General features: G+C 43.2%; 1 protein-coding gene across 1 annotated transcript; it reads right to left on the bottom strand.

The window, feature by feature from the left end:
- Positions 1-2,473: 2,473 nt before the first annotated feature.
- Positions 2,474-3,151, bottom strand: LOC124079774 (ubiquitin-fold modifier 1). Its single transcript, XM_046425492.2, has one exon. It carries the CDS (start codon positions 3,082-3,084, stop codon positions 2,827-2,829), a length of 258 nt encoding a protein of 85 aa, XP_046281448.1. The 5' UTR covers positions 3,085-3,151; the 3' UTR covers positions 2,474-2,826.
- Positions 3,152-24,011: the final 20,860 nt, after the last annotated feature.

Raw genomic sequence — 24,011 nt, 5'->3', positions numbered from 1 at the left:
TTTTAACTTCTGACTCTCCTGATAAAATGCGCCAGGAAATTCTTGACACTGCTAAAGATTAAACTTTGAAAGAAGCTTGACAGTACATCTCTCTCAGTTTCTGGATCTTATGCATCAAAGAGAATTCCAAGATCACAAGGACAGATAATTAAGAAACACAAAGAGATATAATCATTACTGTTAGGTGATATTCTCATTTTCAGGTTGAAACTGGTCAATTTTACCCATTTCAAATGGCTTATCCCAATGTTTGTAACCATTCACATGTTAGAGTACAAAGATAATGAGACTCCCGTGCCTGATGGTGATCTTAAACTTCTTTTAAATATTTTAAAGAAAATGGCCTCCTTATTGGTGAACTTTAATCAGAAACTATGAATTTGAACATAAATTAGCTTACAGAAATAAATTATCACTTTAGTTTGTTATCATTCTGCTTCATTTTGTATATAGGATTATTCAAAATATTTTATTTAGGAGGAAATTTCCCAGAGCAAACCAAACTAAAGAATGAATGAATGGTGAACTTCATCCTCAAATACACTGACTTTATTTGTTTATCATTGTTTGAAGTAGAACTTCACTGATGCCGCTTTTATTCTAAATCTAAAGCAAGAGTAAATTCTGCCTTACCTTGGCTAATAGGAGGGCTTGGAAATTGCACTGGGTTTGATCGTCAGCATATATACATAAAGGTAAATAAATAAAGGGATTGTGTCCATCTATAACTAAAACATATTTTTTAAAAAAGGAAATCTAAACAGTTATCTTATCCACTATTTGACAACAATAACTGAGTATTACAAAATAACTCATAGAGAGCATTTTGAATGTTCCCAAACCAAAGAAGTGATCAGTGTCTTGAGTTGACAGATGTGTCCCTTCCCCAGCTCTGGTCATGCCATTCTGTGCCCTAAAATATGTATGACTATAATGTGTCAATTAAAATTCAAAAGAACCAAAGAAAAGCTAAACATTAGTTCATCCAGATGAGGGCTAACTATAACTTCATACTTTTCTGAAAATTCTTTAAACACTTCCTAACATATTCTAACATAAATCATTGACAATCCCACAGAAGAGAATGTCATTGATAATAAAGCAGTTTAGAGTAAATGAGTTGTTATCAATCCAACTAATGACAGTAACTAATTCATCTCCTCCTCGAGATGCCTGCTGCCTGGTGGAATGTTGGGTCTCTCTGTCTACCTACGGGTTGACACAAAGTGTTGACGTGCTGATTGATTATGCCCACGTGGTCACACTGGTTTTCCTTTGTCTTCAAGCACTTCTCCATCACTCGGCTTGGCTTCTGGAAATACGAATCTGTTCTTTGTGTCTACCTGTTTCATCTCTTGACAGCAAATTACAACTGAAGATCACTTTTTTATTTTTTAAGATAAAAACTGGTCTTAGACTTTATTCATGAATAACTCACCAAGTATTTATCGAATGTCTACTACACTTTCAGCTCTAGAAAGAATCTGACATGACAAGCCCTGCCTCTAGGGAGTTTGTCATTCAAAATACAGCACATCAAGAAATGATTCTGAATCACTAAAAGCCTTCATTTTATCTTTCAAGACGTACCCAGATACTGATATCCTCTGTAAGATCAAGTATAATTTTTTATTATACTCTCTGAATTGTCATAAGGGGTACTTTGAAATTTGTATGCAGGCAAGGCCCCTTCTGCTACTTAGATTAAGTCAAATATTTTGTTTTCACTTTCAGTTTTCTCCAACATACCCTCCACAGCTTTGTCCAACCAGCTGGCTATTTCTGTGACACTTTACTTTCCTCTTCACTGGGTGCTTGTTGCTTTCCTCCTTGCAAAAGCCTCGTCAACCAGTCTTTCTCATCTTTCTTTACTTGGTTTCTTATCCATTTGGTTGAAAAATATTAGCACTTTTTTAAAGTCAGGTCTTTAATTCATTGGAATTTTCAATTGGTATCTTTAAACTTTGTTGTATTCTTCATATTTTCTCTGCAACAACACTCTCTTCTTCAAATTATTTAGAAATATTATCCTCCAAAGGACAATGGTTTCTAAAAGATTTCCGTCTCAAACACTGTACTACACAAGACTGATACAGAAATGCATAATTCAGTAAAGGACATTTGTACTGCATTGTCAATTCCCACTATTACATATACTGGATTCTGCCAAGATGACTATTAAAAGACTTATTTGTTATGGGATGTGACTTTATATACATAAAGGTTAGCTCAAAAGTAAGATTTTTGGTCCTCTGGTACTAAATTAAATGTAATTTACATGACACATGAAGTCTAAAACTTACAACACTAAATGATAAAGTCAAGACAGTTAACCATCATCAGTCTATCATCATCATCACAAACTATACACTTAAAAATCAAACTATTTATGAGTCTGTAAGTCAGATGCTGTCTAGCAAACTTCCATCTATGACTCATTTCCTTTTACATTTTTAACTCAAGTACAAATATGTAAGATTAAGTAAATTTTAATTTTCCAAAAGTTCTCCAGAAAGAATTATCAGAATCATCCAGGTAAAAAACACAGTTGGATAATCCATTTTCACAAATGAACTCCGTACTTGTGTTGTGAGGTAGCAATCAACAACTCTAAGACCTTCTGTGGTGGCAGTTCCCGCTACTCACAAGCATTCCCTCTGCACATGAAGATCATGAACAAAGAAGGGACCAGAAGAGTCCACTTTTCATTGTTTCACTGACTTCTTGTGTTTTCGTAGTATGCTAAATGCCTGATTTCAAATTTACAACAACAAAAAATACCAATATTTATTCTGAAAAGTAATTGTATGTTCCAAGTAGCAGATATTAACAAGTTCCAACACGATCTCTAGGAATAATTCGAAGTTCTGAACCGTGCTTTAGAAAAACATTTCCAGCAGTCTGTGCAGGATTTATTCCTATTCCATCATTAGTAATAATTGCACTTGTTGCTGCAGGAACTTTAAATTCTTCTGCTGCAAATTTTAAGACTGCTGTAAAAGGTGTACTCTCAGGAACACTAAGTACTTTATACGGCAACCGTGGGTCCGACGTCAGCGTAATCTTAAAGGAAACCTTCGACATGGTGGAGTAGGTCTGGGCGGACACCCCACGCCAATTTGGCGAAGTAGCTCCAAGCCCTCACCAGTGAAGAAGCCTGAAGATCACTTTTGTTGACAGAATAAAATACAGCAGGGCACGGTGGCACACGCCTGTGATCCCATGACTCGACAGACAGAGGCAGGAGGATGGCAAGTTCAAGGCCAGCCTCAGCAATTTAGCAAGGCCCCGTCTCAAAATAGAAAGGGCTAGGGATGAGGCTCACTGATTAAGCACCCCTGGGTCCAATCCCTTGTACCAAACAACAACACAACAAAAAAACAGGCAGACCATTAAGAAAATGCCACAGTTACACAATTTCCTGGTTTACTTTTAGTAATTGGAAAGACCTTCTTATAAAAGGGTTTCAAGATAGACCCTGATTTAAGAAGAACAGTGCTGGCCCCTCCAGGGTCAGGATCCTCACTTGGCACCCATCACAGGTGTCTTTCCTCCTGTCACGTGATCTCTAACAGTTCATCGTCGTCATTTTGTTCAGTCCCCAGAGCAGCACTGGGAATGGAACACTGGGAGATGAGGGAGAGGAGCTGGGTGCAGCCTGGGTGATGCCGCAGACCAAGACGGGCCTCCAGGCCTGGCTCCACCTGCATGCTCTTTCCCTTGAGTGACCCATGAGCTGTCACCTGTGACCAGCAGTGGTTTCCATGTCACCCAGGGAGACCTGGGGAAGATAGCTCCCTAGTCCCAGCAGAGACATGGTGATCTTCACAGATGAGCCCTGTGTGTGTCTTGGATGGTGTCAGCTTTGGGGGAGGTCACTCCCTACCCGTGGCTGTGGAGCACTAGAAAACTGCAGAGTCTAAGCCCCAGGGGTATTCAAGAGATCCACGGAACAAGACAGGGACTGTGGTTCATATACGGTGCTTTGGAAATGCTGGGAGATCAGATGCTCAGGAGTTCCTACCGCAGCTGGGAGAAGTTTGTGAGGTAAGGCACGGCTTAACTAGCACTCTTCAGCAATGCTTAGGTTTACTTTTTCAGGACCTCATGTTGTGCACGGTTAAGTATATACATTTTATTAAACTAAAAATCAAAAAATGCAAAGTAGCTCATCAATAATTTTAATGTTGACTCCTTGTTGAAATGAAAACACCTTAAATGCCATTTGATGACCACTGAAGTTCAGCCACCTGTTTTTGACGTTCTTTCCCTGTGGTTCTGGGACAACGTGTGGTACAATGCATGGCTCCTCTGTGTTCACAGAACAGCGCTGCTCTAGAGTTTCCATTTTTCTTGAGCATCGTTCCTGACCTCACTCTTTATCCAGTGTTTTTCCCTTTTAAGATGATTGAAAGTGTTCTGTACAAAAGCTTATTACAACATACTCATCTATTTATTTCCTATACTTGGCATTTGACACTTTAATTTAGACTCAGCTGTGCTATAAACATAACTTAAAATTTATGAAACTTTCTTGGATATTTGAAATTACTTCCAGGTTAGAATTTCAGGTGTGCTCTAAGAGTGGGGTTTTCTTTAAAAAAATGTGTAAGTGTAGAGAAGGTTGGAGCAAGAATGATTTTATCTTGCAAGATCAAAACTTAATGATAAAATGAAATCTTATAGAATGATCCCTTTGAAAAATTTCTGCTTGAGTTCTCTCGTGTGTGTGTGTGTGTGTGTGTGTGTGTGTCAGGGTCTTTCAAGGAGCAGATGAGTAAATACACAGAAAAAACTTAGTCTCTGCTTTTTTAATTTTTTATTTCTTTTTAGTTATACCTGACAGTAGAATGTATTTTAACACATCATACATACATGGAGTATGACTACCCATTCTTGAGGCTGTACATGATATGGAGTTACCCTGGTCATGTATTCATATATGAACATGGGAAAGTGATGTCCAGTTCATTCTACTGTCTTTTCAATTTCCATCTCCCCTTTGTCCCCCCCACTCCCTCCTATCTAGTCCAGGGACACTTACCCCTCCACCCACCCATTGTGAGTCAGCATCTGCATATCAGAGAGAACATTTAGCCTTTGCTATTTTAGGATTGGCTTATTTCACTTAGCATAATAGACTCCAGTATTGGCCGTTTACTGGCAGATGCCATAATTTCATTCTTCTTTATGGCTGATATTCCATTGTGTACATGCACCACATTTTCTTTATCCATTCGTCTGTTGAAGGGCACCTGGGTAGGTTCCACAGCTTAGCTTTTGGGATTTGAGCTGCTGTAAACATTGATGTGGCTGTGTCCCTGTAGTATGCTGATTTTAAGACCTTTGGTATATACTGAGGAGTGGGATAACTGGGTCAAATGGGGGTTCCATTGCAAGTTTTCTGAGGAGTCTCCATACTGCGTTCCAGAGTGGTTGCAGTCCCCCCAGCAATGTGTGAGTGAACCTTTCTCCCCACATCCTCACTGAAATTTATTGTTGCTTGTATTCTTGATAATTGCCCTTCTGACTGCAGTGAGATAGGATCTCAATGTAGTTTTAATTTACATTTCTCTAATTGCTAGTGATGTTGAACATTTTTTCATATACTGGTTGATTGATTATTATCTCTTCTTTTGTGAAGTGTCTGTTCAGTTCCTTTGCTCATTTATTGATTGGGTTATTCTTTTTCAGTGTAAAGTTTTTGAGTTCTTTATATATCCTGGACATCAGAGCTGTATCTGAGGTGCAGATGGCAAAGACTTTCTCCCATTCTGTAGGCTCTCTCTTCACCTTCTTGATCGTGTCCTTGGTGGTGAGGAAGCTTTTTAGTTTGATGCCATCCCATTTCTTAATTCTTCATTTTACTTCTTGTGCTTTAGGAGTCTTGTTGAGGAATTTGGTTCCTAAGCTGACATGATGGAGATTTGGGCCTACTTTTTCTTCTATTGGGCGCAGTGTCTCTGTTCTAGTGCCTGAATCCTTGACCCATTTCGAGTTGAGTTTTGTGCAGGGTGAGAGGTAGGGGTCTGATTTCATTTTGTCATGTATGGATTTCCACTTCTTCCAGCACCGTTGGTTGAAGAGGCCATCTTTTCTCCAGTGTCTGTTTATGGCCCCTTTGTTAGAACAGTCTCCAATTTTGAGTAAACAACAATATTGGCTTCCATTTTATTAAAAATTGAACTGCAGAGACCTGTATGATTACAGTGGCACTTCATAAATTGTACTGGGATGACCACTCATGAAAGACAGCTGTAGATGTACCACATGAAGGACAGGGGTGGATACACTCACATTCGGCTTTTCAGTGTTCTTTTACCCAATTCTCCTTTTACTTTTGCTACTTGGCACTTTTTCCATTCTATCTCCATTCTCCTTCAAACTGTAGAATTTTGCCACCATGAGGAGAGGGTGGATCGTGTCTGGTCAGACCTGTTTGCTCACAGGTGAAGAAGGTCCATAAAAGCACCACGTCTTGTTCACCAACTGTTAGGAGTTGGAAGAGCCATGGGGAAACTGCGTGCACTCCAGCTCTGTGAACACCTAACACAGTATGACCTGTAGTTCTTGTAACACAGGACTGAATTACATACCAGCTCTCCTCCCAGGGGTGTGGGAGGACAGTAGAGGCCCGAAGAGAGCGAGGGAGCTACTCAGGCTGCACATGGTGTAGACTGAGCTCTGTGCAAACTGTAGCTGATCCCAAAGCTATTGGGCACCACACTGCCTTTTGCTGTTCTCCTTGTACATTGGGGTTTCTTCTGTGTTTAAACCAGAGTGATAAAATGTTGGCCTTACACACTAGCCATGAAGCATCTCACGTTGGTCCGTCTGTGTGAAGGGGAGTTGGAGGCACCTGTTGGATCTGTCCTTCCTTGGTGGCCAACCCCAACAAGGAAAGGTGGTAGTCCAGCCTCCACGTGGCCAGTCCTGGGCAGAGACCCCAGGGTGGCCCTCGATGTCTTCCATTTCAGTGGGAATAAATAGGGACGGGAGGTTAATTGCCGCAGTCTGGCTGGGCACAATTCAGGAGCCACTTGTCAAAAGAAATGAACTTTATTTTAGAACCACACACGCCAAACAAAACAGCTCCTCAGGAAAAACCTTCAGAGCCCAACTGCCACCACCAGCTTCCCACAAGCCTCTCCACCTCCCCCACTCCTCCTGCTCTTGAGGCCGATTGGCTGGGTCGCGTGGGTGGAGCCAAAAAAAGTCCCCCAGTGAGCAGCTCCGTAGTCTGAAAGGGCAGGGAAACAGCCCAATGAGCATCACCACAGAGGAGCCAATCAGTTGGCAGCTAGAAGTTTGCTGGGGCCACTGTGAGCCAATCATCAGCTGGCAGTCTGAAAGTTTGCTGGGGTCCCTTCAGCTGTGGCTCTCAACATCTCCCCTCTCTGTTTAAACAACAAGCATGTGGCTTAGGGACCGTGCCTGCCTTAGGTTGTCCAATAGTACATATGGTCCTTACCCATTATCAGATGAGCTGACCTCAAGGCGTCAGCCTCCTGTCTTAGGTTGGTACCATTGCAATTGGATCTTACCCATCACTGACTACCGGTCCAGTGTATAGCCACACCTGTGGAGAGGTCTTTGTACCAGCGGTGGGGGGGTGAGGTTCTTTGCCCCACCTCTGTTGGCCCCCAAATTTTAGCTGAACGATCATGACAAGCAGAAGGGAGGAAGATACACCAAGCCAATTGACGGCTCCTTTTGGAAAAATTGTACCACCGATGACATCATCAGCAAAAAATACCCCAACACTATCACAAGTCGCTGCACCTACAGATAGTTCACAATGCATACAGGTGAGTTCACAATGCATACAAGTGATACATAGTCCAGGCAAGTTCTGCAAGCAGTTCAGTGATGGCTATTGCAGAAGCTGTAGATTGGTTTTATCTTTGTCTTCACCGGCACTGGGATGAAGATAGGAATTCTGGCAATAATGGCTAAAGAAAAAAATTATGTAACATTCCAGAAGGCACTAAAAGAAAACAATTTTCTAACAATTTACATTATCTTGAATTATTAAATATAATGAAAAGGAAAGGTGAAAGTAAACAAACAGATCTGTTAACCTCCTTTTTTGTTCACATATTAAAACAATCCTCAACAGTTGTTTACCCAATTTAAATTAAACCATTTAAATCACGTGAAAAAAAATATTTGGATCCATTTTTTCATGAGCGCTCATCATATATGATATATGGACATACGTACATTCAAACATATAACACAAAACACAAGTGTGCACACATAATATAATACAACACATAACATAATAGTAAAGGCCTTATAACTTTTTACAGGTGAAATCTCCATTGCAATGTTTAAAAACTCTATAGTCAAAAAAATAGAACTGATCAGCAAAATATTAACCTAGGTCTGTATGAGCTCAAAAAACAAAATAGAACTTCATGATATGGGAAAGGGCAATAATAAAATAGAGATTGAAAAAAGCATCCTGGTTCTGATGCAGATGTAAGAATAGCCAAACTGGAGTTTTGGATATCAGTTGTTATGGATTTGAGCCAAATCATCTTCTTTTTGGTCTGTAGAAATCGCTTTAGTTAATCTTTCTGGAATCCAAATCGGCTGCTGTTCTCCCTGTGGAAACACACAAACAGACCCCCGACTCCAGACAATTACTGGGTCAGGACCTTTCCATTGTCCTGTTAGAATATCCTTCCAAAGTACCTTGGGATTATGTACATTTTTTGGACACATATGCCTTTCTGCAGCACTAAGCCCTGATGAATCCAAATTTAAAAAGTTTAGAGTAAAAAGGGTTATTTTAAGTTTATCTTTGGGGAATATATACCCCTTCCTAATTCCTTCTTTTTGCTTTAATAAGTACATTTTAATAGTTTGATGAGCTCTTTCAACTATGCCTTGTCCCTGTGGATTGTATGGGATTCCTGTTATATGAGTAATGCCAAATGTTGAGCAAAATTGTTTAAAAGAGGTAGAAGTATAACCAGGGGCATTATCTGCTTTTAACTGTTTTGGAACGCCCACAGTGACAAAATTTTGTAAGCAATGAGCTATAATATCTTTAGTTTTTTCTCCGGTATGAAGGGAGCCCATCAAAAATCCAGAAGAAGTATCAACTGTAACATGCAAATATTTTAATTTTCCAAATTCTGGCAAGTGTGTGACGTCCATCTGCCAAATATGGTTAGGTATCAATCCTCTAGGATTGACTCCAAGATTAACTTGTGGTAAAAAGGTCACACAGTTTTGACATTGTTTTATTTTTTGTCTAGCTTGTTCCTTAGTTATTTTAAAATGCTTTTGTAAAGTATTAGCATTGACATGGAACTTTTTATGAAATTTTGTAGCTTCTTCTAGTGTAGAGAAAATATGTATGTCATGTGTAGTTTTATCTGCTAAATCATTGCCCAAACTAAGGGCTCCAGGCAATCCTGTATGTGCCCTGATATGTCCTATAAAGAATGGATCTTTTCTGTCCCAGATTAGACTTTGTATAGTGGAAAGCAAAGAGGAAACAGTAGAGGAAGGGGAAATCCTACCAGCATCTTCAAGGGATACTATAGCGTTAACTATATACTGACTATCGGAAAATAATTAAATACAGAATCTTTAAACATCAAAAAAGCTTGTAATACTGCATTAAGCTCTACCTTTTGAGCTGATTGTTTGAGTACTAAAAATGTAAAAGTTTGATCAGGTGTAACTATTGCTGCTGTACCATTATTTGACCCATCAGTGAATATATTTGGAGCATTCATGATAGGTGTTTTTCTTGTCATTTTTGGAAAAATTACAGGATGCGATGACCAAAAAGACAATAAAGGATTAGATGGTAAGTGGTTATCAAATGAAACATTAGATTTGCACATGATTATTGCCCAAGTATTTAACTCATTAGCTAACTCGTCAATTTGATTCATAGTATATGGAGTAATAATTTTATTGGGAGAAATTCCAAACACTCCCTTTGCTGCTTTTATTCCTTTGAGTATTAATTGTCCTACAGCCTCAGGATACCTAGTAAGAATAGTGTTAGGAGAATAAGATAAATGTATCCATAATAATGGACCTTCTTGCCAAAATACTCCTGTAGGAATATTTTTTGTTGGTAGTACAATAAATAATAAAGGCAAACTTATATCAATTCTATCCAAATGCATATTTTCCATATATGTTTCAATGATTTTTAATGCCTTTCTTGCTTCAGGCGTTAACATTCGGGGTAAATTTGGATCTGATGGACCTTTTAGGATATCAAATAAAGGTCCCAACTCTCCTGTTGGTATACCTAGATAAGGCCTTATCAAATTCATGTCTCCTAATAACTTTTGAAAGTCATTAAGTGATTTGAGTTGATCTACTCGTATTTGAATTTTTGGTGGATGGACCATGGTTGAGGATAATAGAACTCCTAAATAATTAATTGGAAAATTTAATTGTACTTTATCTATTGCTATCTCTAGATTATAATTTTTTAATAAGTTTGTAAGTGTGGCATAACATTCCAGCAATGTGTTTTTATCTTTATGTGCTAATAATACATCATCCATATAGTGAAATATTTGTAGTTCAGGATTTTGATTTCTAAGTGGCTGGATTACTTTGTTAACATAAATTTGACACATAGTTGGGCTGTTAGCCATCCCTTGAGGGAGTACTTTCCATTCATATCTCTGATCAGGACCTTCATGATTCAGTGCAGGGATAGTAAATGCAAAACGTGGACTATCTTCAGGATGAATTGGAATTGAAAAAAAAAAACAATCTTTAATATCTATATCTAAAACATACCAGGTGTTTGGCAAAGCAGACAATTGAGGAATCCCCGATTGAGCAGGTCCCATAATAACCATCTCATTATTAATGGCTTTTAAATCTTGCAATAATCTCCATTTACCAGATTTCTTTTTGATGACAAAAATGGGAGTATTATGGGGAGATACAGAAGGTTGTATATGTCCTTCTGCTAATTGTTGTTTGACCAGGTCATGGGCTGCTTGTATCTTTTCTTTAGTCAGGGGCCACTGAGGAACCCATACTGGTCTTTCTGATTTCCAAGTAATTTTCATTGTCTTAGTGGCCCTTTCTGAAAATCCAACCCATGTCTGTCCGTTCCTTGATCTATTTGTATTGGTGCTGCTATACCTTGTTCTTGTTTTTCTAATCTTTTTCCTTTCCTAAAACCTTGTCTAGTCATAATAGTGGGTGCATTTTGGTTGATGTTATTTGTTAATGTCAAACCTAATTGATCTAGGACATCTCGTCCCCATAAATTTACGGGAAGATGATCCAATACACATGGCTATATAGTTCCTTCACATCCTCCAGGATCCTTCCAATCTAATACCATTGCACTTCTATGGGGATTAGTTGCCACTCCTAGGCCTCGAAGGGTTTGAGTGGCTTGTTGTAATGGCCAATATTTTGGCCACTCTTGACGAGATATGATGCTAAGGTCTGCACCTGTATCCAGTAGCCCATTAAATTCATGTCCTTGAATATTTAGTTTTAGCATGGGGCGAGAATCTAAATTTAAAGAAAGCATAGCCCAATCTACACCTGTGGAGCCTCATCCCTTGGAACCTCTTTCTTCAGCACGACTGGAAAATTTATCATGTAGGCTGGGTATTATTAGTAACTGTGCTATTCTATCTCCTGGTGAAATTACTGATATACCCTTTGGAGAACTGGCTATAATTTTTATTTCACCTTCATAATCGGGATCAATTACCCCAGGACTTATCATAAGTCCTTTTAGTGTTGAAGAGCTGCGTCCCAATAATAAGCCTACTGTTCCTTGGGGGAAGAGGTCCTTTTACCCCTGTGGGAATGATTTGAACTCCCATCTCTGGAGTTAGTACTGCTCTGGCGGAGGCGCAGATGTCCAACCCTGCGCTCCCTCTGGTTTGTCTGATGAGGGATCTGATGGACAATGTGTCCTGGGCACTACCCTGATGGGGTTGCTGGGTTCCTCCAGTGCTCTGTATATTTGTTGTTTTGGGCCCCGGAGCATTGGGCCCCCCTGTCCATTTTTTGGCAGTGGAGCCCGATGCCTTTCTCCAAAATATCGTGGATAAACACCTGGTCCTTGTTCGTTTTTTGATAATGGAGTACCCTCTATGGTGGTTTGAGAACGGCATTCATTAGCCCAATGTCTCCCTCTACGGCATCGTGGGCAAATACCCGGTATTCTATTCCTTTGATACCTAGCTTTGTTAAACCCTCCTCCTATGGGGCAATTCCTTTTAAAATGTCCTGTTTGTTCACAATTGTAGCATGTTCTTGGCCTGGCATCTAAAGCCTGTTTTACTGCAGCTGCCACGACTTGCCCTTGTTCTAAAGCCTGTTTTACTGCAGCTGCCACGACTTGCCCTTATTCATTAATGTCTCTACACAATTTAATATATGTGTTTAAATCTTCATGTTTCTATGGTCTAATGACTTCTCTGCACCAACGATTCACTTGCTCATAAGCCAGGTGTTTTAGTAATGGCATTGCTTGTTCTGTATTCCCAAAAACTCTGGTAGCTGTTTGAATAAGCGTATCTACAAATTCAGCGTAAGGTTCATTAGCTCCTTGTATTACCTTAGATAATTGACCTTGTAAACCTCCATGTCCTTGTAAAGTCTTCCATGCCTTAACTGCATCTACAGCAATTTGTGCGTATACGCCAGGATCATATGCAATTTGTTGCTGCTGATCCTCATAAGGTCCCTTTCCTAACAATATATCTAGATTTCTCTGAGGATAACCAGCTGCTGCATTTCGCCTAGCCGTCTCCTTGCAAAATTCCTCATTGGCAACCTTCCATAAAAGGTATTGTCCTCCATTTAGCACAGCTTTACACATATCAGCCCAATCTGCTGGCGTCATGTTCAAGTTGTTAATGGATTCGACCAAGCTTACAGTGAAGGGTGCTTGAGGACCATAGGTTGTTACAGCCTCTTTTAGCTGCTTCACTGTTTTGAAATTTAAAGCATGGTGAACTCGCTGCCCTCCTGCCTCAAATACAGGGCATGTTAATATTTGAGATCATGTCTCAGGATCCCAACTATCAACTGCGGGGGTTGGGGGCCTCCCAGCATATGGAGGTGGCCTTGTTAGTTGGACACTTACACCCTCTGGTGATAGAAAGGTGTTAGTAGCAGTCTCCTGTTGTAACTTTCCCCCTGATGGCTTTTTCTGCTTTACACTTTCTTTCTCTGTCTGACTAGCTCGAGAGGCCTTCTCTTTTACTTGAATATTTCTACTATAACTATAATACAACCCAACAAGATGACGCCAAACAAAACTGAAACAGAGTGAAACAAAATTGGAGCAACAGAAAATCATTCTATCAGCCTTTCTATCCTCCTGACATGTCCATCCGTCCTTTCTCCCTATCTGTTCCTCAGATGTGAGCGGTTTTCCTTCCGTCTCACTCATCTCCAGGGACAGGCAACTTAAAACAAAAGTGAAGCCAAACAAAAGAGGAATCTTAAAATGGCTCCCCATCCTCTCGCCCTGCCCTCAGGGGCGAGCAGTTTACCTTATCACTTACCCTCAGTCGCTCCCCGTGAGGCCCACCAAATGCCGCAGTCTGGCTGGGCACAATTCAGGAGCCACTTGTCAAAAGAAACGAACTTTATTTTTAGAACCACACACGCCACACCACACAGCTCCTCAGGAAAAACCCTCAGAGCCCAACTGCCACCACCAGCTTCCCACAAGCCTCTCCACCTCCCCCACTCCTCCTGCTCTTGAGGCTGATTGGCTGGGTCGCGTGGGCGGAGCCAAAAAGTCCCCCAGTGAGCAGCTCCGTGGTCTGAAAGGGCGGGGAAACAGCCCAATGAGCATCACCGCAGAGGAGCCAATCAGCTAGAAGTTGCTGGGGCTGCTGTGAGCCAATCATCAGCTGGCAGTCTGAAAGTTTGCTGGGGCCCCTTTGGCTGTGGCTCTCAACAATTAATGATGGACAAAGCGTATAGACAGGTTCCTCCAGGGACGTGTGAATTGATTTAAGGAGCACACAGAGACAGAAGTGAAGTGGGCTGTGAAGATGACAGCATTTCTTCTCTGTCTAGAGGCACCAGAGCTTTGCTTTATCTCCCAGAAGAATCATGAAATCATCAAACCAATCTTGGTTTCCTTAGTCTGACATGCCTTGTGTTAATGTATTAGGATAAATGTTGAATGGGGTCTTAAAATCAAAATTGATTTAATTTCTCAATAATCCAAAAAAATTGACTCTATTTACTATTGAACTTTAATTTTTTTCCTAAATTATTTATAGTTGTATGAGGTCTGTGGGGCTTAATGATGGGAATAGCCAAGTTTACTTTGGAGATGAGGTGGATTCTCTGACTCCTTCCAGCAGAATAGAAAAATAAAAAGCCACCCACAAATACATACATGTCTCAGCCCTAAATTTAAGGGGTGGGTGGTGGCATGGAAAGTATGGTTTCCAGTTCAATGGGATAAGACTGTTCTACAAAATCCACATGAAGTAAGGCCATTGCTAATAAGAATGGGTATACTAGTTTCACTTTGCTCTTGTAACAGATTCCCACCAATTTAGTGACTTTGAACAAAAAATCATCCTCTTTCTCTACTTCAGAAGTCTCCCTGGACTTTCAGGTGTCTGATCAGCCCCTGTGCCCTTGAGGCTCCAGGGGAGCGTCCACCTTCTTCCTTTCCTGGCCACTGGAGGCATCTGTAGTCTTGGGCTTGTGGCCCCCTCCTCTGTCCTGAAGGTCAGCAGAGCCTTCTCCAGTGTCTCTCAGCCTTTCAGCCTCTCTGCCTCCATTTCAGGGACTGTAGCTCTGAAGTACCAGCCTCATCACAAGGTCTTCCTGCTTCCCATCTTCCCTGCCCCCCCTCCCTCCCACCTCACTGCCATCATATCCTGGTGGCCGCTGGTCCTGCTTTATATTACTGCGTTCCCATTTGTGTAACTTACCAATGTCCTTACACCAAAGAGGTAGCATCCCCCAGGAAACACACTCCTCTGGGATAAAATCAGCTTCTGATCATGCAGCAATGCTTTTGAGTCCTGTTTCTGTGTGACAGCTGTGTCAGTTTAGTGTGGTCCCCCCATCCTGTGCCCACAGTCCCTGCTGTCAGGGGAACTTGACTAAAGGCTCCCTCTCCACCTGCGGTTTCCCATGTGGCCAGATCTTACAGTGTCGGTGTGCATCGAGGTGCACCTGATATTTGGATGTGGACAGATGCTCACAGTATCTGGGTATGTGTACAAACACACATACACCTCGATGTCACAAGTACTTGGCAGGAACGAGCTCGTCTAAGAGAAGAATAGTGCTCACACTTGTGCAGTGTGTCCAAGAAGCTTTAGAGATGAATCATGCATGTGGAGCCCGTAGAGATGGAATTGTGCAGGCAGTTTCTAGAAAGATACTGGTAGATGGAGGACCATTGTCTCTGTGAAATACCAAGCCCAGGTTTCTGGGAGCTAGGAATGCTTCACTAACATGAGTCCTGAGAATGTTTGCTCATCCACAATCAGACGGATCAGATAGCCCTGCAGTATCAGGTGAATGCGAATTGCCAGCAGTGCATTAATGACAGACATGAGACGTTATTTTGTCGCATATTTTATCACTTAATATAAACCATGCCATGACATAAATAAGCCTACATAAGCATTATATTCAGACTCCATAAATGGTAATTTTTCTTGTTAAAGTTTTGGTTAAATAATAAATCTCCTTTTTCCAGAATCCCATGGAATTTCAAATAAATCAGTGGATTTTTAGTTTTGCTGTTTAGCACTCATAATGAATCCTTAATGTCTAACAGCATCTACCGTTTACATTTGCCTGGGGTCTCTGAAACACTGTGAGATGAAATGATTTTTGTGTTCCTTGGTGTATGGCTGTCATGGAATTAAAGTGTTTCATGAATTTCATATTGGAGTGAATGACTTCCATTCTTTGTCTCTTGTGAGAAAGAAGAAATAGGTGGAGCTGCCTTTAATGGTATCCTGTCTTGTCTAGATTGAATTTGTTATGAATTGCACAGTTCTCAATTGTGCTCTCATGTGTCCTTAAAACAAACCACAGATTCTATGGGACACATATTTTCCTCTCTGCTGAACACTGAGAATGTATAAATGATGATTTAAAGGGCCGTGAAACTGAAGTTGGTAGAAGCCGACAAATAGTATGTAAATTTCCTTTAGAAGAATAAAAGAAAGCTTGTTTTCAATGTCCTTAAAAGTTTAATAAGAGTTCCTTTCATGGCACCGTAGAAGCACAGCTCCACAGAAAAACAAATGTGTACCCATTAGCCTTTGTTAAAGTGTACCCGGATTCCCAATTATGAAGTTCTTGTAAAGCCAATGATTTCCGCCTTTTAAAATCACTTAAACGGGTGGCAAGAATTATACTTTTATTTAAATAGGGGACATTTGCGAATGGAGAATGGATTTCTGTCTGAACTTGGGAGACTGCAAGACTTAAATGTGATCCTATCCGAACACTTTGGAAGATTCATCAGGAGGGAGGGAAAAAAAAAAAAAAACCAAAAAACAACCACAAACCAAAACAGCTCAGGGGAGGAGTTCAGCGACTGGGCTCTGAGGACCTACTGGTCACCAACCTTTTCCCTGGGAGCCTTCAGCACTAAGGACAGTTGTAGCCCAAGGTCCTCTAGGGCTGGGGTCCAGGTCCGAGGCACAACATGGACATGGTAGACACTGGTTCTGCCTTGATGGGGCCCACCTGTTCTGCTGGGGACACGGTGAAGCTCGTCAACAGACTGAAGTATGATGTGCTGTCGGGTAGTTGGTCCTCAGTGCTACCAGGAACCTAAAGCAAGGCTGGGGCTGAGACGGCAGGAGACTGCATGGGCTTACCACCTGCAGGAGTGTTACCCCGTGATTTCAGTGCACGGAACTGGAAGCAGCTGTGGAAATACACACGGCACAGAGCACTGAGGTGTAAACACTGAGAGAACTGAGCACCAGGCTAGAACACTACCCCGTCGGGTCACAGAACAGTAGACTTCATGCATGGCCCAGTGCAGTTTCTAGATGCAAGCCACAGCCTTGGCTGGAACCACTGACCCACCCAAGCAGGATGCATGGCCAGGCTTTGTAAGAACGGCTCTGCCTAAAACATGGACAGTGGTAGGTGCTGAGAGGGAGCTTTGCACAAACCCAAGTGACCGAGACCCCGCCAACCTGAGGGTCACTTGTGAGGGCCTCTGGTTCTGCTGGATGGAGCCCAGGGGCCTGTCTATGAGGACGACTCCCAAGTGACCGAGACCCTGCCATCCCTGAGGGTCACTTGTGGAGGCCTCTGGTTCTGCTGGATGGAGGCCAGGGTCCTGTCTGAAGACCACTCCTCCCAATTGACCAAGATCCTGTCGCCCTGAGGGTTCCTCACTTGCCCTTGCTGGTGCTTGTCTGTGTGCTCTGGGGAGGTGGCTCAGGCCCCTTGGAGAATTTGAAGAGAGCTCTGGGCCACATCCCAGGGAGTGCACGTATTTATGTCTGCTCAGATTTTGGCAGGCAGTATCAGGGTTGTCGGAGAGGTTCTGAGGACCAGGCAGGAATCCTAAGATGCCCATTTCCCCCTAAATTATATTGTCATGAAAAGTGGAGAGATCTCATGTTTTTCACAGTTCTCCATAAATATTCATGTGATATCTTCTTTTTAATTATTGAGCAGCAAAGAATTCACAGTCGTAGACTCTGATTACAAGGAAAAAAAACTCGTTTGCAAATATTCTTTGGCCAGTCATTAACAGGAGCATATGCTCAGGAATTAAAAACGTCCAAGAGAAAACAAGGAGTGAGGCAGACACTGGCCCCTCCGGCCATGTGCTGATGGGTTGGCCCCAAGGGTTTCCCGTGGCACCTGAGCCCCTTGCTGTTTATGCCTGAAGTTGATAAGGGCCTGTGCTTTTTCTCTCTTTTATTCACTTTTAAGTTGATAAGCAACATAGAAAGGATTTCTGGGAATGTGTGTGTATGTGCTTCTCGGTATGATTCTGTATTTTAGAAAACGAATTAGCAAGCTCACTATTAGGATAGAATTGAAAACTTTAAGTCTGTCTTGTTAAAACTCAAGTCACAGGTCCTTCAACAGTGAAAGATATGGTACGGTCCGGGTGGAGGAGGGTCTTAATTGCCAGGTATCAGTTTTGAGTGGCTTGGCATCATTAAGAGGACTCGAGATTCGTTCACCTGCTGGGACTCTTTTGACCATGCTCACAGTGCTTACCCACTCCACCTGCCCGAATAAAATCACGAATCAGAATAGAAGGGCTCCCTGCCACATGGTATCACGGTACCTGTTGTTTTCCGGCAGCTCCTTCTCCATTCTCTATTGTTTTCCAGCCTCTCCCCCTTGGTATTCAGCACAGTGACTGGGAGGGGGAGAGCAGAGGGTGGGGAGTCATTGTTCCTGGTCTCCGTGGGAGCCGTCCAAGGCTTCGGTACTCCACTGTGGGCCGATCACTGCAGTCTCCTGCTTCTGAGCTGGAGCCCCACAATGGTGATTCTCTGCAGGAGAGAAAGTTCTGCTTTAGAAAATAACTCCCTTTAGTGCTAATTTCTCTTCAGGTACACATGCACAAACATTTGTTTTATGTGAGCCGATCTTGTAATACACGGTAGGGGTGTTTCTTCAAAGTGCGGTATCCATGAGACATTTCTAAGCTGAGTCCTGTTTACTCAGAGACTTTGCTTAGATTTTCCTAAAACTTTTTATTAGAGGCTTGCTGGTGTGCTGATCATTGCTTAAGAGAACCGTAAGCCAGTGTGTTCTAACAGGCATGAGAGGGACAGAGAGAGAGAAGGTTGTGTGTGTGAGTGTGTATGATGTCGAAGTATTTCTGGAGAGGATGGTGATACATTTGGATATTTCAACAGCAGCACTGAATGAGAGAACTATAGATATCTTTCAGCTAAGAAGGCAGAGTGTTTTGTTCACGACCTCTTGAATCCTGAATGATAAGGCTGGTTTTCCTCTGACTCCCTTGAGGCTGTACTTCTCTTCTGTTTGCATTCTGTATGTTTACTAAATGAGTGATAGAATCAGTGGGAGAGGCAGAGAAAGTCCTAAGCCATCATTAAACAAATGTGTCCGTATGGGTCCTGGCTCAGGAACATCCCTAGGGTCGCCCCGTTTGAAGTACTCTCAGCAGACTGACATCTGCGGTCCCAGGGTATCCCCCAGAAGGTTCGCCGTGGAGGGATGTTTGAAGAACATTTCCGTCGGCTCTTTGTTACAGCAGTGCTGGTGCTTAATCCCCCTGGCTGTTGGTTTGCTTATTGTAGAATGAGGACAGAGCAGTATCTGTGGCACAGAGTGTGGCAAGAGTAATGAATGGAACGTGCAGAATGATCAGGTGGCAGTTGTCATCCACAGGGCGGGCCATCATCATGTGGTGACAGCTGTCCTCTCTCGACTGCAATGGCGTGGACCTCTCAGCTCTTCACTGCTGGTGCTCTGAAGGATGATGTCTAGCATCGGTGAACACGACTGTGCACATATGATTTAGCAGATTCTCTTACGGTCACTTTCTGATTTCGTGGGCTGCTTGTGGCTGTAGCTGCAGATAAGGTGGACGGTTCCCATGACCCTGGAGCTGTCCCCTCAAATGCCATCAGCATCTCTCTGCACTCTTTTTCTTCAAGGGTCCTCCTAAAGCCGTGAGCAGTTCTTACATGCATGGAGACAGTCAGTACCTGTGGTAACCAGGAGTCTGTTCCCTGGCCTTGGGAAGCACATGGTTCTCAGGGGCTCCCCCTGCAGTGGGCTTCTGGCGTGGTCATTCCACTTCAATAACGCCGCTCCTTTGGCTCTTCTTGTTCCTCCTCCTGTTTCCCAGACTCATCTCACATTCAGCTCCCCCAGGCTGGTCCTCGGCTCCGTGGTGGAGGGTTCAACCCAGAGCAGAACATCCCCTTTTACTGCTCAGACCCTGGCCCCTGTGCTCTCCACAGCTGCTGAGAATTCATCCAGGCCTTGTTTTGTCACGTGATGCATAATAAAGAGGTCAACTGAGAGAAGTCTAATTTTATTTATGCAGAAAATCCATAATCTAAGTACCCTTTCTTGAAATTTTATGGGTGTCTACCTATCAAAGTATTAGTTTAAAAGAAAAAACAATTTAGTTAGGTAAAGATTCTTACTGCTTCATCCTTTTAATCATTCCAAGAAGGAAAAAAATTTCTATTCATAGAGTTAATTATGGGCTCACTTGTCTGTGCCCTGCCTTTGGGTATTCAGACAAGTCTTGTGGTTTTTTGGTTTTTTTTTAAACATTTGGCCAATGGATCTGACCAGAAATCGAGCATATATATGTTTTTTTCTTTAACCATAGACAGGTCAAACTGCAATTTACTGAGACTCCTTTGAAAAACTAGTTTGTGTCACCCTATTAGCACTTTTACTGTATCCTGCATCTTTCTTTCTGTCTTCAGCAATTATGAAAGTTTTAGCTAACTTTTTCTTTATAGGAGCATCCATGAGCTAAGTGTTATTTTTCAGAGAGAAAATTAATTGAGGCAGATTTTTGCAGCCTGATCCTCCCCTTATGGAAACTTAGCATTCGAAAATAATCCCTGAAGGGATAACTCTTAGCCAGCCAGACTTTCCTCATGCAGACTAACACCCGGTGATGACAATGTTTGTAATTGAAATTATTAGCATTTTAAGGATCAGTGTGTTTTAAACAGAAATGGGAATCTTGAGTTCTGAAGTGCTGCGTGCTGGGTCTGTGTCCCGTGCCGCCCAAGGGCGGAGCTGAGTGTCAGATGCCCCCGTTGAAGGCTGCCCCCGTGCTCTCCTGGGCTGCCCCTTCCTGGTCCTTGGCTTCACTTTCCTGGCTGGTTAGTTGCTCACCTGTGGATACGACTCATATCCCCATAGGGATTTTAATTTGGATGAGTTTTAACATCATGAAGAACATAAATGCAAGTAATTCCTCCCCTTCAAAGGCAGAATCAGAGACGAGGGTGTACCTAGGCCGAAGAGCACAGCTTAGCTTACTAGTGGCCCAGCACCAAAAACAAGAGCAGCAACAGACCCTGAAAACATACCCAGCACACAATTGCACAGCTTAAACCAGCCAGCTCCAGGGCCCATGGGGCTGTGGTCACAGGGTCCAGGCGCCCTTATCTGCTGACACAGAAGCCCAGGGTGCACAGTTAGTCTTTGATCTCACTCACGCAGCTGATGCTGCAGTGTCAGCCCCTCAGTGGTCTAAATATGAATGCAAAGCGGGTCCACCATGTCCTTGGAGGACAGAGTCATAGGTTCTTTCTCCAGACTTTCAGTTATGTAAACAGAACATTCTTTAGACAGCTTAACGACATTGCTAAAACCCAAGTTATGTAATTCTCAGTGTCTTTCAGCCAAGAAGAAAAGCCATGGTGTTTTTTGAAATGTCTGCATGGATGTTTTGAGCTCGCTGTCCACACCATGGGTCAGTGGGGTGAGAACCAGAGGACAGAGGTCATGCGAAGAGGGGCGAACACTTTGAAAGCTCCAGGGTATATTCTTGGTCATTTCGATCCCAGCATTTGACTTTACTCTTTGTGTTTAGACATTTCTGTGAGATCTTGGCTACACAGAAGAAAGATGATATATATTCCATTGAAAGGTCACTGGGCAAGCGGCCTGAGAAGGTGGACAGAGCAAGGTTACGGTCCTCATTAGCCGCTGAAGCTAGAACTCTTAACTTCACGGGATCCTGACTTGGTGGAGGGAATGAAAGGGTCCTGTACTCCTACCAAAGCCGTTCAGGAAATCAGCTCCAAGGGATGGCGCGCAGGGTCGTGAAACATTTCAAGATGTGGCACATGGTTGATGGCTGAGGTGGTGAGGGGAGAAGAGTAGAGCCACTCAGAAGCAACATAACTCACATTAATAAGAGTTGTTCTCCAAGAATGCCAGGCTTTCACGGCGCCTGGTAAATCAGGTCTCTTATTATGCATTTGTTTTCAGTGAACTAACCCTGTCCCAAATCCCCAGGTCCTGGGCAACACACACAGCTCATACCTGCTTTCAAATAGCTGCTTCACACTCTGCATTTTTTATGATAGTAACCAGACTCTCTTTTCCCACCCTTGACCCCTCACAGTCCATTTTCAACCCAGACAGAAATTAGGATGGGTTGCTGCTGTGAGCTAACCTTCTGCAAACTTTTACCAAATTTGGAACAGAAGCCTACATCACACGAAGCCAAGAACAGCAGTCCTCAAAGTGTGGCTCTGGATTGGCAATGTCAGTGTCACCCAGAAACCATTAGATGCGCACATTCTCAGGCCTTGCCCCTGATCTGAGTCAGAGACACACGGGGGAGTCCCGAAGTCTGCATTTTCGGGAGCCCTCTGGTAGTGATGGTGCCAGCTGAGGTCTGAGCCCTGCTGTGCTGTGAGACCCATGGTGTGTGTGTCGTCTTCACCCTCGCGTTGGGTTAACTACCATTCATGCTCACCCAGCCCCTCTGGCCTCTGTTAGGTGCACTATACCCCTGGGCCCTGTGTGTGACCCTGGTCCCTTTTCAGCTCCTCCTTGTCCTCACAGTAGAGCCCTGTGCCCCCTCTATGACTTCCCTAGGGCTGCCCTCTCAAGGGCAGCTCTCACTTTCCCACAGTCCTGCAGCCCAGGAGTCCCTGTGGTCAGGGCTGCTCTTCTACGATGCTGATAGAGCCCTTCCTGCCTCTTCAGAGTTCCGCGGTGGCCAGAGACCCGCAGTATATGTGGCCTGTACTGGTGTCACTCCAGACTCTGGCTGTCCTCACACAGTGTCTTTACCACCTCTGGGGACACCAGTCAAGTTGGAGGGGACAAACCCACCCTGCTCCAGACACCTGCTGGGGCTCTATTGCCAGACGAGATCCCATGTTGGGCGACTGAGAAATAGGACATGTGCCCTTCCGTGGGGGATGCAGTCCAACGCGTAGTTCCCGTCCTGTGTGAAGTGGCCCCTTCCCTCTTCCCTGCCCACCCCACCTCCACTCCATCCTGCCCTACCCTGGGTCTTACTTACCTGTTCACCTGCTGTCTAGCTCCTTCGCTGGCACTTAACTTGCCTCACAGTGCTGTTGTGTCCCATTGCTTCATCCCCACCGTTTCTGGCCCACAGTGGAGACGCCATAAATATTTATTGAGTGAGTGAAAACGAAGGTCCATTAATAGCATCATTTCATGGTTAAGAAGTCAGATCATTTACCTTAAATTTAAAAGCAAACTCTCTTTTTTGGGGTGCCTTACAGACTAACTATAGAGACTAGTATGAAAGTACCACCTGAGAAGAGTTCATTCTGAAACTATTGACGAGGCTCTGGGCAGCCAGGGCTCTTTCATCAGGGGAAGACACAGGGGTGGTTTCTGGGGGTGGGTTTTTTTTTTTGGGTTAATTGCTTCACTGGCAGCCAGGAACCAGGAATGGTTTGGTATCTATCTGAAGTAAAGTTGGACAAAGCAAGACTTGGAGTCAAAGGCTCCCACAGTAAGATTTCCTGTCAATTCATCTGGATGTTCACGTGTTTATTCAGCCACTCATCCATCGTAAAAATACCTGAATACCCAGTGTCTGCTCCGGGCTGGGGATGTAAGACCAGGATGTAAGAGCTTCTGGGATCTGCATGTCAGGAGCTGAGTATACAGAACATTCACTCTCTCCCTGGCCCAGGCCTGCTGGAACTGTCTCTGTCTATGCTGGAGAAAACCGGCTTCTTCTCGCTCAGTCCAGGCAGAGGTGGTCATGGCCAAGTGGAGATCCATCCCAGTGGGAGCCTGGGTTGGGAATCTCACCTAGGAGATCCCAACCCAGGCCTTTTCTTAGGGGAGATTCCAAGGATGCTGGTATTCTGGGCACTCTGAAACCCAGGCGTCCTCACCAGAGCCAGCGTGTGAGGTCAGCAGAACGCAGGGCAGAAGCCGTCGAGTGAAGCAGGTTAGGACATGGGGCTTTAACCTTGCATCTCTGTTCTGCAGTCTGTGAGCCATGTGATTTCAGAAAAAAAACATCCAATGTCTCTGGGCTGTGTTCT

Source organism: Marmota monax, unplaced genomic scaffold (genome assembly GCF_021218885.2).
Source record: "Marmota monax isolate L192 unplaced genomic scaffold, Marmota_monax_Labrador192_F-V1.1 WCK01_AAM20220418_F8-fsc00028, whole genome shotgun sequence".
In the NCBI taxonomy this organism is placed as follows: domain Eukaryota; kingdom Metazoa; phylum Chordata; class Mammalia; order Rodentia; family Sciuridae; genus Marmota; species Marmota monax.
The sequence above is the reverse complement of the archived record's forward strand: the minus strand, read 5'-3'. Positions and strand labels throughout refer to the sequence as shown.